Source organism: Oryctolagus cuniculus, chromosome 18 (genome assembly GCF_051225735.1).
Source record: "Oryctolagus cuniculus isolate XC-2025 breed Fujian yellow rabbit chromosome 18, ASM5122573v1, whole genome shotgun sequence".
Lineage (NCBI taxonomy): Eukaryota > Metazoa > Chordata > Mammalia > Lagomorpha > Leporidae > Oryctolagus > Oryctolagus cuniculus.
In genome coordinates this window covers 76,008,935-76,025,040 of record NC_142884.1, presented here as the reverse complement: position 1 = coordinate 76,025,040, position 16,106 = coordinate 76,008,935, and the positions used below count along the sequence as shown (strand labels likewise).

At 65.3% G+C, this 16,106-nt stretch overlaps 1 protein-coding gene across 1 annotated transcript; it reads right to left on the bottom strand.

Annotated features, from left to right (window-relative positions):
• Window positions 1–81: 81 nt before the first annotated feature.
• On the bottom strand, window positions 82–16,053 carry WFDC1 (WAP four-disulfide core domain 1). Its single transcript, XM_051847358.3, has 7 exons — window positions 15,635–16,053; window positions 7,927–8,116; window positions 6,043–6,126; window positions 5,455–5,595; window positions 2,903–2,944; window positions 1,917–1,990; window positions 82–426 (listed from the first exon to the last, which is right to left on the bottom strand). Exons 1-6 carry the CDS (start codon window positions 15,755–15,757, stop codon window positions 1,932–1,934), a joined length of 639 nt encoding a protein of 212 aa, XP_051703318.1. The 5' UTR covers window positions 15,758–16,053; the 3' UTR covers window positions 82–426; window positions 1,917–1,931.
• Window positions 16,054–16,106: the final 53 nt, after the last annotated feature.

The window sequence follows — 16,106 nt, the reverse complement described above, 5'->3', positions numbered from 1 at the left end:
GTGTGGGGGGGGTCCATGGCTACAACATGCTCCTGTGAGTGGGGGGGGGCCCAAGGCTACAACATGCACCTCTGTGTGTAGGGGGTGATCCATGTCCATCTGATGATGGACGCGTTTATTCAGAGAACATCTGGGGTGGGGGGCAAGGCCTCCCAGAGCCCGGCCTGGAAGACATCTGCTTAAAACTCGGAGAAGGCTCGTAGACCCCACTCCAGGGGCTGGCTTCTTCCGGGGTGGAGACTGGCTGGGCCACAGGCCCTGTGCCCGGGATGGTGACAGGGCCCCGAGGCCAGGCAGGGCCAAGCTGGGAGGGAGCAGTGCCTGTCTCGGGGACCCTGCGGCCACGCTCTGCCGAGAAAGGGGGACCTCCGGGGGTCAGCGTTCCCCAGCTGCTTCCGAGGCTTCTAGAATGTTCTTGGGAACGGGCTGGAAAGGAAGCGAAGGAGGGGTGAGCAGGAGCCTCTCTGGGGCAGGACGTGGGGTCACGACCCCGCTCATGCTCACCCCTCCCCTAATTCCCAGGAGGAGCTCAGCTTTGGCCACGGTCAGATGCCGCATCCCTGTGCCGTCAGCCTGGCTGTCACCCCACTTGGTTCCCCACACTTCCCCCGCTGTCTCCCCCACTTTACAGAGGAGGAAACCGAGGCTTGAGGGTGGAACCGCGTGCTCGGGTCACCGGGTGGTCGAGCGAGAATCCGACCCCAGGCCCTGCTGGCTCCCCACCTGCGCTCTCTTTCTCATGCCCGGGCCCCGACTGCCCCGCTCAGAGTTCAGAGTCCTGGGCTGCGGCAGACTCGCCCCAAGCCCCGCCGTCAGCGGATAAAGGACCGCTGCACGCCCCATAGGTTCCAGATCTTCCTGGAGGTCTCGGCCCTGAAGATTCTGGAATCCGAAAGCTGACATTTGCATTTCCAGGGCTCTCCGGGGGTCACCCGCTGTCCAGGTCACTCCGGGGGTCACCTGCTGTCCAGGGCACCCTGGGAGAGGCACCTGCTGTCCAGGGTACCCCGGGGGAGGCACCTGCTGTCCAGGGTACCCTGGGGGAGGCACCTGCTGTCTAGGGCACCCCCAGGGGTCACCCATTGTCCAGGACATCCTGGGGGGCACCCGTTGTCCAGGGCACCCCAGAGTCACCAGCTGTCCAGGGCACCCCAGGCGGCACCTGCTGTCCAGGCTTCCTTTGCCCCGCATGGCGGCTTTCCCAGGGGCTGGGTTCACAGGCTGAGACCCCTGGGTGCTGTGAGCCCAGGTCCTCGCTCCAGAGTGCCGAGGGCAGCACCTGGGCCACCCGTCACCTCCGTGCGCAGCCTCCTGTGGCCTCTCTCCTTCCCGCAGTGGCCCACCTCTGCTTCCTCAGCTCCTGACCTGGGACTCTGTGCTTCCGGCTCCCTCTGCCTGGCACCAGAGCCTTCTCCACCCCCATCCCCACCCTCACCCCCCAGCAGAACCTTCTGATCTTCAGATCATGGCAACGGGCCCCCTGCCTGGCCACTCTTAGCCACAGCACCTGTTCCTTCTCTTTCTGACAACAGGTACAGTCCTGCACCTGCTGGCCCGCTCCCAGCACACGAGCCCAGGACAGCAGGGGCTTCATCAGACTGGCTGCCCGCCGCTCTGGGGGGCACACCAGACGTTCAGTCCCTGCCGCTGGGTGACCGTGTGCCCGGCACCAGCCACTGGGTCACTGCTCTGGTTAGCAGCGTCCGACAGAGTGGGGAAGTGGGCATTGCGGTGGAGGACTGGAGAGGGTGGTAACCCGGGTCTCCCAGGGCTGTCGGACATGTGCCGAGCTCTCCCAGCTTCCCTGGGGATCCCTCCAGGGCGCGCACCCCACCTCTGCCGGGCCTCGTGCTGAGAAAAGCTGCCCAGGCCAGCTGGCCCCCCGGGCCCCAGCCCTGCCGTCCACGGCCCCTCACCTGCCTGTCGCTGGCTTACTGGAAGCGCCTCAGCAGCCGCCCGCCAGCCTCCGCCACGTTCTTTGAGTCGCCCTCTGCGAAAAGAGGAGGGTCTGTCGGGGCAGGCGACCACTCCTGCTTGGATGGACGCTCGCCGGCCATGGTCACGTCCACTCCAGTGCCAGCCTGGCCTGCTGACCGCCCTGTGCCTGACCCCAGAGCAGGCTGCTCAGCCCCTCCTCCACACGTGGCCCTGGTCCTGCACAGCCCGCACCACTGCCTAGTGGGGGTCTCCCGCCTGTCGTCCTTGTCCTCAGTCCGAGCCATCCTGTCTGTGTGTCTAAGGGGTCTCGGTGTCACCCGTGGCGGGACGTCACCGCGGGGTGTCGTGAGACAGCCATGTGACTTTAGGAGCGCTTGGCTTTCCTGCTGGGTGTGAGCCCCGTGACGGGGCGGGGCCTGTCGTGGCCTCTGGCAGAGGGTACGGAGTCACGCTCGTTCAGTGTGTGCTGTGAGTCCATGGTGAAGACAGGCGAGGACGGATGGGGTGGGGGGGGGAGGGAAGGAGGAAGGATGGGTGAGTTGGGGGGGTGTGTGGATGGACAGATGGGTCAGTGAATGGATGGGTGCCTGGGTGGGTGGATGGAGAGGTTTCTGGGTGCCTGGTGGGTGGTAGGTGGATGGGCAGGAGGGTGGATGGGTGCATGGATTGGTGAACGGATGGGCGGTAGAAAGATGGTGCCGGCCACGTTTCCCAGTTCCCTGAATGACAGCAGGAGATTAAGCGTGTCCGGCTGCCGGTGTGAGGCCGTGTGTACCAAGAGCCCCTCTGTGGCTCGGACCTCCCCCGCCCAGCAGCAGACCGCAGGGCTCTGTGAACTGCTCGCTCCCAGCGTCCACGCCGCGTGGCGTGTCTCGGTGCTGGGCCAGAACGGTTCTTCCTCCCCCAAGAAACGCGCCCTCCCCTCGTCAGCGCCCTCTGCAGGGCGAGGGGGCCACCTCCTCACCTGGATACTCCTTGTAGGATTTGTGGCGCAGGAATCGCCCATCTGAAAAACACGCGAGAGGGGAAAACTCTCAGGAGGGGGCAACACCACGCTCCTCCTCCTGTGTGCCTGCTTTGGGAAAACACGGTTATTTTAGGAAAAATGTTATTTCTGTTTAATATCTGTTTGTATGCCTTTTAAACTTATTCGTGAGATACAGACACAGAGTGAGAGAGCCAACGCGTTTCCCTTCACAACAGCCAGGGCTGTGCCGGGGCCAGGAGCTGGAAACAGCCCAGGCCTCCCACACGGGCAGCAGGCACCCAGGTACTTGAGCGCTCACTGCTGTCTCCCAGGGGCTGCATCGCAGAAAAGCGGACTCGGGAGCCAGAAGTGGGACTCGAACCCAGGCCCTGGCATGTGGACACGGCGTCTTCACCAGGAGGCTGAACGCCTGCCCCCGGCTGCTAATTTTAAGTGACAAGTGCACATGCATCTTACTGCCTCAGCTTTACCTCCAGCAGCGTAACCACCCATGGCCATGACCACGAGAAGGGAGAGCCCCCCGGGGAGACTCTGGGATGTTTTCCAAGGGAGCCCTCCTCCCCTGGCTGAGTATCATTTATTACCCCAGGTGATCTCGTGGGGGTTTTAGCAAACGAACTTCCTGGGCTCTGAGCTTCGTGAATTCCACTTGATTCTTCCTGCCCAGCATCCCGCCACGGCCCGGAAGGGCACAGACTCCCTCCCTTCCACATCGGAGAGACCCCAACCCCAACAGAGAAAGGCACTGATGCCCTTGAACCCACTCTCCAAAGAACCAGCTTTGCCACACGAGTCGGCGTCTGTTCCCCGCTCAGAGAAGAGGCAGATCCTCGCGCATCCTGTGCCAGCTGCCGGACAGCGACCCCCAGCAACCATCGGCACCCCAGAGGCCTCTCCCGGGGAGCCCTGCACCTTAGGTGTGGGCACAGGGGCTGCACCTGGTTCTCACAGTCCCAGAGATGCACCTGCGGGCTCCGGTGGCGTGGGGACAGGACGAGGGGAGACAGGGAGCAAAGCACGCACAGCAAGTTCGTGCAACTTTTCTTAAATCTGAAATTATTTCAAATATGTAGAGAAAAAGCTAATAAAATGTAGGGGCTGGCATTTAGCCTACTGGTTAAGACGCTTGCGTTCCATGTTAGGGTACCTGGGTTCAATACCCGGCTCCAGCTCCCGACCCCAGCTGCCTGCTACCACTGAGCCCGGAGGCAGTGGTGATGGCCACCCTTGGGGGAGACCCATAGGCAACTCCTGGCTCCCAGCTGCGGCCTGGCCCAGTCCTGGATGTTGTGGGCATTTGGGGAGGGAAGCAGCAGATGAGAGCGCTCTCCCTCTTTTTCTGCCTCTAAAACAAATAAAATCATAATAAAAGAAAGGCCTCGTCCTTGGCAAAGCTGGGACAAGAGGGCTCCACTTCCCCTCTGGGATTTTCACTCTAAAGGAAGCTGTTGGAATTCAAGATGTGTCTAGGGGCCGGCACTGCGGTGCAGCGGGTTAAGCCACAACCTGGGGTGCCAGCATCCTCCATGGGTGCCTGTTCCAGTCCCGGCTGCTCCACTTCTGATCCAGCTTCCTGCTAATGCACCTGGGGAAGCACTCTTTGCTTATCTGACAGATGGACGGACAGACAGACAGAGCTCTCAGCCACTGGGGCTGAGCTGGCCAAAGCCAGGAGCCAGCACCGCAATCCAGGTCTGCCACGTGGGTGGCAGGGGCTCAGCCCACGGACCCCCATCACCTACCACGGTGCCTTTCCCGAAACATCGCAGAGAAGGGAGTTATCAGCCCGAGGTGGGGTCGGGGAGGGCGGTGGCGGGCCACGCTCCCTGCCGTGTCCTTTCGCCCCACGCGGTCACTGCAGGCACCAGCTGCACCGGGGGCTTCCCAGAGCTGCCAGGGCTGCGACTCGCAGAGGTGGGACGGGGCCTCAGACGCGCAGCCCCAAACCAGCAGAAGCCTGCCTCTGACCAGGCGAACCGAGAGTCCTGGCACGTGCCCGATGTGGGCAGGCGCCCAAACGCAGGCTCAGGCCCCGACCCGCCGGACCTCTCCCGCTCCACGAGCCACGAGCGGTGGGTTTTAGAAGCTACCGGGAATCCCTGCTGCACCCTCTCCATCCCGGGGACAACTGTGCAAAGCAGAACCCGTCAGCCCTGGTCTGCCAACTCCAGTCCCGGCAGGCGTCCTGGGACTGAAGCTCTCTGGGGGACTCGGGCTGTGTGACATGGAGGTCAGGTCGCCACTGCCTGCTGACCCCCTGTGGCCTGCCCTGTACTGCGGGCCACACACGTATGACGTCAGTGGATCCGTGGAACAGCATGGAGTAGCCCCATCTTACGGATGAGAAAACTGAGGCTCAGATGTGAACGAATGGAACCAAACGTGGCCCCCCCAGGAGGCGCAGAGCCGGGATCTACAGGACACAGAGGGGCAGGATCAGGCCCGGCTCAGGGTGTATGTGGAGGTGCTCCCTGGGGCGGGGCTGTGGGGAGAGTGGGTGGGCACGGGCTCTGGGCGCCCACACTCACCTGCCGGCCTGCGCTGCTTGACGCACTGCCCGCGGTTGGGGATCCCCTCGGCCACGTCCCCCGGGCTCAGGATGTGGCACTCGTAGCCCGAGGGACAGAGCAGTGGCTCCGCGCCGTCCTCCGTGGTACTGCAGGCCTCAGCTGGGGGAGGGACGCATGGGGGTCTCAAGGGGCGGCCCACCTCACAGGTGCACAGGCAGGCAGCAGTGTGACCCCAACTCCGCCCAGAACACACACCCAGGCCTGCAGTCACACGCATACACACCCACAAAGCTGACACCTGCAGCCACACATCCAGCCACGAAGGCAGAGACACAGCCGCACCCCACGGGTGCTCATTCCAGAAACTTCTCTCCGCCCCTCCTCCAGGAAGGTGGCCTCGTCACCAGGCAGCAGCAAACCCAGTTACAAACTCAGGGCTCTGCAAACCAGCCCCACGCCCCTTTCTTCCCATCCCCACCAGCAGAGGCCAACTTGCTGCTGGCCAGAGTCCAGCCCGTCTCCCGTCCTGGAGAACCCGAGAGCCGCCAGCCCCCCGGCCGTGGCTGGACAGGCGGGCACGGCGGTGCCGTGGGGCCTGGCCTTTACCTTGGAGCACCTCCTCGGGGCCGTCCAGGAGCCAGCCGTTGCCACCAAGCCATCGGGGTTTCGGCTGCACCAGCCAGTCTAAAACTAACAGAGCGTGGTCACAGCACCGCCCCTGCCCCCGGCCTCTCTTTGTCCCTGCCTCACCCAGGGCCTCACCCACCTGCTTTCCCAGGAACCATGTGGGCGCCCCTCCCCCATGCCCTCTGGGGCCCGCTTTGGAGCTAAGACCTCGGGCAGGATGGCGGTGAGGACGGCCAGGAGCTCTGGGCAGCCCGGCACACTGCCAGCTGTCGCCTCGCCCGGGACCCGCTTTGGAGCTAAGACCTCGGGCAGGATGGCGGTGAGGACGGCCAGGAGCTCTGGGCAGCCCGGCACACTGCCAGCTGTCGCCTCGCCCGGGACCCGCGGCTCTGGAGTGGAGATTGGTCCCCGAGTGAGCACGGGGCACAGCCTCCAGGCAGTGTCGCTGTCCCAGCTTAGGGAGTGGGGTTTTCCTCCTGGCCTCCAGTCAACACATCATAGTGCACGGGACCCCCACGCGCCCCCACCCTGCCCAACCCCCAGGTGGCAGCGTCAAGGCTGGGGGACCCCCGCGGGGCGTCTTCGGTGCTGTCCCTGGTGTTACTAGCACTCCCCCTGCTGGCCGCTCTCTCACCTCCTGTGCGGGGCTGGGAGGGACAAAGGGCAGGGAGAATGGTCCCAGGACACAGACATTTGGGAACGGGGCTCCAGAGAGTGAGGACAGCGGGGAGTGGCCGGGGGAGGGGCTGCCACCAAGAGAGTGGCACAGGGGCGTGAGGGAGGCAGGAAGTGAGCCCTGTGTGTGTGTGTGTGGGGGGGGTGTTCCAGACAATGAGGGCCCCCCAACACTGGCCCAGGGGCAGCAGGGTCCCCAACCCCACACTGGGAGCACGCACACACACTTGTCTATGGTCAGACCTCGGGACCCCCCGGCAGCTCTGCCTGCTGGGCGACCGAGGGCAAGCAACTGGGCTTCTCTGAGCTCCCCCGGTCTCAGCTGTGAAGTGCCGCAGCTGGCAGGCTCTCCCCATGGAACTGTGCGAGCGTGAACAGGAGACGCACAGAAAGCTACCACCGGGAAGGCTGTGTCCCGTGGAGGAAGGGGCACACTTCCGATCGGCCAGCCAGGCCGGTGCCTGCACCGCTCCTCCGGCAGAACGCAGGGTCGCTCCTTCTCATGGACGCTGGCGGGAGGCGGCCTGCCCCTGCGCTGCCCAGAGCTGGTCCTCCGGCTGCCATAAGGAGCCTATGGAGGGTGCTGGGGCCCTGGCACCACTGTGACCTCACGGCCACCCCCACCTCCAGGGGTGGAGGCCACCGCCTCGGGTCCCTCTGGGAGTTAAGGCCGCAGCCTGCCGCAGGGGCTTGTGTTAGCGGCCGGCTCAGTCTCGGGTACAGCTGAGGGTGGGGGGCTCACTGCCCCACCTCGTGCCCACCCAGGGCGGAGCCGCCTGTCCCCGGCCCCAGCCCTGGCCGCAGCCAGACCTCCCCAGGAGGACTCTGCGCCTCCTTCCGCCAGCTCCGCCCTCGCCCGGCTGCGCACCGCGACCTCTGCACCTGGCACTGCTCAGCCGCTGCCGCTCAGCCCTGCCCTGCGGACCCGGGCACACCCAGCTGGACAGGGACTTGCACCCAGAGCCCCGTACAGAGCCAGGCACCACCAGTGGAGAGGCCTGGGAGACCCGGGAGACGAAGGGGCTGCACCCACGGGCGGAAGCTGACATGGACTCAGGAGAGAGCTCAGGCAGCCCACCATCTCCCCTCAGTGCACCCAGCAGGGCGCCGCCCAACACGCCGCTCTGTGGCCCTGGTGGGGGTCGCCCAGGTCCCTCTTCCCACCACCCTGGGGCCCCGGGCGCCTACCTGGTGGGGGCGGCACGGCCTCCAGGCAGGCATAGGCGCAGCCGTTGTAGCAACAGCGTCGGTGCCGTGGGCACTCGGAGTCAGCCTGGCAGCGCGCGGCCTGGCAGGCACCAGGGGGCAGTGTCCGCGGCGGCGGGGGACAGCGGTCGGCACGGGGCTGCCGGAGGCCGCCAGCACCCCCCTCCTCGGTCTGCAGAGAGGAGGCAGAGGGCAGTGTCAGTGCTCTGGGACTGCACAGAGCTGGAGCTGCGCGCTCCGAACCCGGGAGACGCCCTGGGGCGCCCCGAGGGTGAAAGATGGCGCGGCACAGAACGTCCCAGACAGCGGAGCCCAGCGCCTCTGCGTGTGTGCGTGCACCGTCCGTCTCAGGGTCTGCCTCGATGCACACGCGAGTGTCCGTGCATGCTGGGTGTACACACGTGGGTGTACACAGTGGGTGCACACATGTGTACACGGTGGGTTTACGAGTGTATCGCATGATGAGTGTCCACAGTGTGTGCACTGGGTGTGCAGGTGTGTGCCTTCGCACACGTGTATGCACAATGGGTTTACGTGTTTGTGTGCATGCTGGGCATACGTGAGCATGTGCACAGGGGGCTTACATGTGTGTGTCTGCACTCTGGGTGCACATCTGTGTGCACATGCTGGGTGTACACAAGTGTGTGCACACGTGTGCACACATGCTGGGTGTATCCGTGTCTGCACACCGGGTGCACACGTGTGTGCGTGTTCGAAGGCACCCGTGGACCCGGGCACTTCTGTGCTGAGCCCTCGGTGGATTCCAGCAGCTTAGGCCAGAACCCGCCCCAGCCCCGCCGTGACCTGCGAGGTCTGTGCCAGCCCCGCCTCACCGCTCGTCTCCCCAGCGCCCATCACTGGGCGCCAGCACCCTGTCTTCCTCTCCCCAAGCCCTCCAAGGAGTCCCACCTGAAGGCCTCTGCCTTGGCGGGGAGCACCCTCCCTCTCCAGACCTCCCCTCCGCCGAGAGGCCCTCCCCTACTGCACCATCCGACCGCCAGCTCACGGCATTGCCTTCCTCCCTCAGACCCTCAGACCCCGCAGTGGAGGGGGAACCGCCGCGGGCCGCCGGCGAGCATCAGGACCTCAGTCCTTAAGATGCGGGTGACAAACGGCACCGCCTTCCGCGAGCTCTGTGCGGCCGAAGAGAGCGTGACAGCAGCCGCCAGGACGTGCCTGGCCCCGGCCCCCGCCACTCCCTGGGCCCGAAGACCCTGTCCCTCATGCCCCCTCCCCCTCTTCAGTCTCAGAATCAGTGACCTCTCCCAGGCCGCCTTCCCGGGGACGCCCAGGGCCTTGGCTGGGAGCTCCATGCACTGCTGCCCATGCCCAGTAGGGGGAGCCGAGTCACCGGGAACCGATCCCGACCAGGGAACTCCGGACTGGGGGCGCCAGCGCTCAGCCCCGGTCCGGGGAGCCTGGGGGCAGGATGGGGCGAGGGGTGGCCTGAGGCGGGTGGGCCCCTGTCCTATGCCCCTGACACCTGGCGAACTCATCTCTCCCTCTTGTATGCCAATCATGGCGTCCAGGAAAGGAGAAACAGGCACCAAGGCCGAGTGGGGGGATAAGGAGAAGCAGGTGCGGAGGCGGGTGCCGAAGTGGGAGGTGGGTGCGGGTGTGGGAGGCGGGTGCGGGTGTGGAGGCGGGTGTGGGAGGCGGGTGCGGGTGTGGAGGCGGGTGCGGAGGCGGAGGCGGGTGTGGGAGGTGGGTGCGGGTCGGGAGGTGGGTGCGGAGGCAGAGGCGGGTGGTTTCCCCTGGATTCAAGGAGGCAGGGGTCCATGTCGGTTACCCCCCCCCAGTCCCCCCAAATTCCTCAGCTTTGGAGCTGCAGCAGGGGGCCGAGTCCCACGCCACCCGCTCTTCGCTCATTTCCTGCAGAATGAACTAAGCTGGGCCCAGGCCGGGGCCGCCATTCGCACCCCTAATCTGCCGCGACAGCTGCTGGGCTGGGAGGTGATTAAGGAGGCGCCGCGGCAGGAGACGGCACCGCCGATTTTCCGCTCAGCCTGATTCACGCTGAGCCTCGTTTATGGGATTTAATGGGCGCTGGAGATCAGAAGCGAACGCTGTCGCCGCCTCCCACCCGGAGACCCCCACCCCGCGGTAGCCCCGGCCGAGCGGGTGGGGTGAGAATCAGACGCGAGGCAGCCGGACACAGCTCTGAGTTTGGAGAGCTCAAAAAGAGAGAAGCACCTTAGAAGCTGAACCTCCCGAGTTATTTCCCACGCACGGCCGAACGAAGATGGCCGGGGTGATGACCAGGTTCCCCCAGCCCCGACGGCAGCGTGGGGGAGAAACCGGATGTCTGGCGAGGGGAGGCTCGTGTGGGGCTTCACCGAGGGGCTGGCCTGGGTCTGAGAAGGGGCTGGCGTTAGAACCGTCGCCTGTCATGGCCTTCCCAGCCGCTGCAGGGTAAGGGGGTGAATGGTCACAGTCCCTGGGCCTTGGCCTAAAGGCCAGAGCACCCCCACCCCGCTGGCACTTTGTCCCACTGTGGCCCTCCCCGCCCACTTTACAGATGGGGAAATTGAGGCCCAGAAATATGGAAGACACTTGTCCGAGCTCATCGGCAGCAGAGGGCCAGATCTGAACGCGGGTCTCTCTGGCTTCTCCAGGGCGAGCCTGTGGGGCTCCCCTGTTCCTCCAGGCTCAGCCCCCCCAGGCCCTCCCCCAACACACATGACCACCCTCTGCCCTGCTCCCGCTGAGAAACTGCCCCGCAGCTCACCCCCAGGGGCGGCCGCTCAGCACCCCGGGGCACCGTCCCTGCCCCAAGCCTGCGGGCAGCCGCCTCGGGGCAGCCGCCCGCCACCTTGACCTTGTGGCGCAGCTCACACGGACCTCCCCCGGGAAAAAATGATGCCCCCGGGGCCAGCTCTCTGGAGGCCCCCATGGACTGGCAACGCCGCGCGAGCCATCCTCAGGAAGCCGGATCCGGAACCGCCAGCTCTGGGGTCGGCCAGGGGGACGCCACGTCTGCAGGTCCGAGTCCCGACTCGCCCAAGCCTACCAGCCTGGCTCTCCAGCCACCGGGGGCCGGACACGCACATGGAGGCACGGCGGGCGCGGGTGCATCACGCAGCCTGCGGAGAAACATCTTGTCACACGTGATGACACACAAGCCCCCGCTGCCCCAGGCGTGCAGAAGCCAGACGCAGAGCGCCGTGACATCGCATGATTCCGTTTCCACGCAATGTTGGCAACAGGCAAACCAGGGACGGGGCGGGGAGAGGAGAGTGGGGCGCAGCTGCCTCACAGCCTGGGGGGCTTTTCGGGTTGATCCTGTGCAAACAGAGGCGGGGGCTGTGCACGACCCAGTGCCACCCAGCTGTCTGCTTAAAACAGCTCACTTCTATCTCGATAATTTCACCTCCATTCAATAAAAACAGTTTAACCAGCAGGAATGACAGCGCCGTGTATAACCGCCTCGTGGAAAAGTCTGGAACCCCACACGCAGCACAGAACACGCCACACGCAGCGTGCCGCCCGAGCTCCCCCTTGCCAGACGCCCACGCTTCGCCCTCGGCTCTGACTTACTGTGTGGTCCGAAAACATCACTATTTTCATGGCCAGCAGCAACTGACGCTGCTCCCATGTAGGGGAGAAGAATCCAGTGCGCTGCCCCCTCCCCCGCGGCCCTCCCCGGCGCTCGCCGCCAGCCCCGCTTCACCCTTGCCTGGAATGTTCTGGGACTCCGCGGCCCAGCCGCTGACAACGCGCCCAGGGCCGGCTTGCCGGATGGAGGAGGAAGGCCGACTTCCCTCGGAGCCCCGCTCGCTCTTACGTCCACGTGAAAAGTCTAAGAATACAGCTCTCCCTGGAGCAGCCTGCACTGGGCTCGGCCCGCTGATGGCTGCCTGTTCCTGAGCCCTGCCCCACAGGCACCTCGGGGCGCCCCCTGCGGGTGCCCGGCACCCTGAACCTCACAGGAACGCGGACCCCACCACCTCCTGCCGTCAGTGCACCTGAAAGTCTTCTGGAAACTTCCACCCCCCCTCCGCGGTTCCAGCAGGCGTTTGCTGTGTATTTGTTCCGCATCCCCAAATTTGTCGTGCGGGGCCTCCGAGGTCTTGGGCCCCGGCCCGCTGTGGGACTGAGCTGGCTGGAATACGTGGTGCTTCCCGGATGACAAACAGCGTGTGCCAAGGTCGCCCGCAGAGCAGTGGGCAGTGGGGTCAACGCTGCCCGTGAGGCCGCTCACGTCGGGGGAAAGCTGCTCGGTCGCTCGGGGGACAGAACCGGGACCCCAGTCCGGCACGCAAGCTCCCAGGGGTCCCACAGTTTGTCCAGGGGCTCCCCAGAGTGGGCCTGGCCAGCATCTGGCCTCAGTGGGTGCTAAGTCGTGGTTCTCATGGGTAAGCTCAACTCAGAAGCCTGACCCTGACCCTGACCCTGACCCCGGCCCCCGGCCCCAGCCCCGGGGGAGGTGGCGAAGGGCCCTGCCCTGCTGCCTTTGGCCGCCTTGGGGTGGGGCTGCCGTCTTCCCTGTCTGCAGGGTGGAGCCAAGCAGCAGACGCTGCGCCAGGTGCCCCAGTGAGAGGAAGCAGCTGGAGGTCACGGAGCCGCGGCGGCAGGCCGGGGTCTCTCGTGGGAAGTCCCCGCAGGGCGTCCCTCTCTGGCACTGTCCCCAGCGGCTTGGACAGTGAAGCATAAACAGTGCTCAGGAAATGAACCAGCGCGCTCTGACCCAGGGGCCGGACCCCTAAACAAAGCCCTGCCCGCGAGGGGGCTTGGGAAGGGAGGGGCCTGCGGCCGGATGCAGGCAGCCCCGCTCTCCACCTGCAGCCGCGGCTGCTCTCCACGGGGCCGCTCGCTCGATCAGTGCACCGTGGCTGAGTCCAGGCCTTCGCCGCGAGACGCTGGACCAGGAGCCAGGGCCAGGCGAGGCTGCGCTGCCCTAGCCGACACGGAGGTGGCCGGGGCCCTGAGGACGGCGGCGGCGGCAGCTCTGGGCAGGGAGCCGTCTGCCAAGGACACCGGCTCCATTGTGAAGTGGCAGGTTCCTGGGACGACTAACAGTCCCCCTCGGCCTGGCCAGCCCCACGCCCCTCCGCGGCCAGGGCCGAGGCTCCCCGGGCTCCCCTTGGGAGTCCTGCCTTGCTGACCGGGACCCTGAAGATCCCCGTCCCGCCTTCACTTCCCGATGAGGCCCAGAGAGGGGCAGCGGGCAGCCAGGGCAGCACAGCCCACAGGAGGTGCTGCTCTGGTGATGCGCCCCGCCCCGCCCCAGCGCCCGGCCAGGCTCCTCCGCGGCACCTCTGCCTGCACACCCCCCTTGTGTGTGCTGACGGCAGACGGGGCAAGTTCTCGTTCAGCGAGTGCAGGCGCAGCCTCCTGCCTCGTGACCAGCGAGGACCTAGAGCAGGAAGACCCCTCCGCTCGCACACAAGCCCTCCCCTGTGGCCAGGACCAGCTGGCTTCTGCCTCTGGGCCTCAGCTCTCCAGGCAGGGTCTCTGCCTCCTCCAGGAAGCCTTTGGTGACTGCCCCATCTCCTGTGAGATGCCATTCCTGCCTCCATCACCTCCTGCAGTTCCCACTCCCCTGTGGCCTCCACCTGCCCAGCCGCCGCTGCATCCCGGAAGCTCAGGCTGCCTCAGTGCAGGCTCTTGCCCCCCACCCTACCTGGAGTCCTCACCATTACCCCCTCCTTCAGCCACTGGGCGGACTCCTATTCATCCTTCAAAGCCCTAACTCTGGGAGAAGCTGGCTGCTGCTCCTGGGGCAGGGCTGCACCTGCACGCATCCCTCTGTGCTTCCACATCTGCCCGCCGCCCACCCAGGGGAACGCGCTGGCCGCCGGGATTTGCGCTAGGACAGACAGAAGGCCCCAGGGAGGCCAGCGCCAGGGAGCTCACAGTTCTGAGTAAAAGCCACTGGGAGGCTCAGACGTGCCCGTGTGCCGTGCACGTGCGCAGCGCGCCCTGTGCAAACCGAGCCAGGCCTCCGCGCCCCCTGGACCGCGACACTGTGGCCCAGTGTCCACACCCACTCTGGGCGCCCCCTCCCTGGGGATCTGTGCTCCTTGCGTAGGGGGCACCTGTCGCCCCCCCCACCCTGTCTCCTCCTCCCCGCCCTGCTTCCTCCCTGTGGCACTCAAAAACAAACAGGCTCTGTCCTCGCTCATTTCTCGCTCACTCTCTGCCTCCCTCTCTGGAACACAAACTCCCTGGCCAGGACCCGACGTCTGCGTCCCCATGGCCCAGGGCAGTGCCTGGTATCGGCACCACTGGTGACACCGGCGTCCAGTACGGGCGCCCGTTCACATCCTGGCTGCTCCACTTCCAGCCCAGCGCCCTGCTAACGGCCAGGGAAAAGCCGTGCGGGATGGCCCAATGCTTGGACCCCTGCCACCCACATGGGAGACCCGGATGGAGCTCCTGGTTCCTGGCTTTGGCCTGGCCCAATCCCGGCTGTTGTGGCCATTTGGGGAGCAAACCAGCGGATTGAAGATCTCTTTGCCTCCCTCTAACTCTTTCAAGTAAATAAATAAACCTTTTTTAAAAAAGCTCCATTTGGGGCCGGCACTGTGGTGTAGCGGGTGAAGCCACTGCCTGCAGTGCTGGCATCCCATGTGGGCGCCAGTTTGAGTCCCGGCTGCTCCACTTCCGATCCAGCTCTCTGCTGTGGCCTGGGAAAGCAGCAGCAGACGGCCCAAGCGCTTGGGCTCCGGCACCCACATGGAAGACCTGGAAGAGGCTCCTGGCTCCTGGCTTTGATTCGGCTCAGCTCCAGCCGTTGTGGCCAACTGGGGAGTGAACCCGTGGATGGAAGACTCTCTCCCTGCCTCTCCTTGTTCTGTGTAACACTTTCAAGTAAATAAACATTTTTAAAAACTTTTTAAAGATACATTTTATGTATTTGATAGAATTACTGAGCAAGAGAGAAAATCTTCTCTCCACTGGTTCTCCCCCCAGATGGCTGGGCCGGAGCTGGGCCAGGCTGAAGCCAGGAGCAGGAGCTTCTTCTGGGTCTCCCAGTGGGCACAGGGGCCCAAGGCCCTGGGCCGTCCTCCGCTGCTTTCCCAGGCCATCAGCAGGGCGCTGGATCGGATGTGGGCTCTGGGACTCAAAGTGGAGCCCAGAGGGGATGGGGCACTGCAGGCGGCAGCTTCACCCCCTACGCCACAGCGCCAGTTAATTTTTTAAGTAAATCTTTTTAAAAAAGAAAAGAAATAAAAGAACAGCAAAAAACATGATCTGGCTTAAAACTTAAAAGTTATTCTTAAAAGAAGAAAGGAACGCCTCCATCACTGCTTGTGGAAGAGATGATTGGTGCTCAGAGACGTCAAACAAGATCCCTGAGCCACAGAGCAGGCCAGGAGCAGAGCCGGGCTCCCGGCCACACACCTGGCCCCAGGGCCCCTGCTTCTCGCCCTGGCTGGGCACAGCCACGGAGGGGCGCCCAGCTAGGGTCCCCTTCATGTGGGACCTGCAGGACCCCCGGGACGCCTCCCCCAGAGCGGGCTCCCTCTTCCTTCATGGAGCCCCTAACCCAACCGCGTGAACGCCTGGTTAGCGACCGCGGGGCCGAGCCTCCGGGCTCCATCTCCCGCAGGGACCCGGGCAGCAAACGCTCCCGGCTCCTGCACACGTGCGCGCGGGGTCCTGCCTGCCGCCCGGGAGCCTTCCCCATGCCCCTGACCCAACCAGACAGAAGCCGCCGGCCCCGCACGCCCCGCCCGGCACTCACGCGGGATTGCTCAGCCAGGCGTGCGTGCAGCGCCCGTTTCCACAGGGTGTTGGCAAAGGCGGCTTGGAGAAGCAGCAGGAAGCACAGAGCCCGGAGGCCCTTCCTCCCGAGGCAGCTGCTCATGGCAGGGCCGGGGACGGGTGTGCCTGGAGCTCAGACCCCTGTCGCCCGGGCCAGCGAGTGCGCGCCGGGGCCTTGGCCAACGCCAAACCAGCTTCCACCCAGCGGGGTCCCGGGGATCATGTGTCCGCGCCCGGCACATGCCCCCTCCTGCCGCCGCAGTTATTTTTAGCTGGCCCTACCACATCTGGCGGAGACTCCGACCAGGGCGGAGCAGCCCCCGGCGGCCGCAGGAGGAGGGGGCACCGGGCCTGCTTGGGGACGTGGCCGGGAGTGGCCCTGCCACCCTCACCCCCCCCTCCAGTGAGCACTTCCTGGCGCGCTTGGGCCGTCCCCCTTCCCGGGAGGTGCG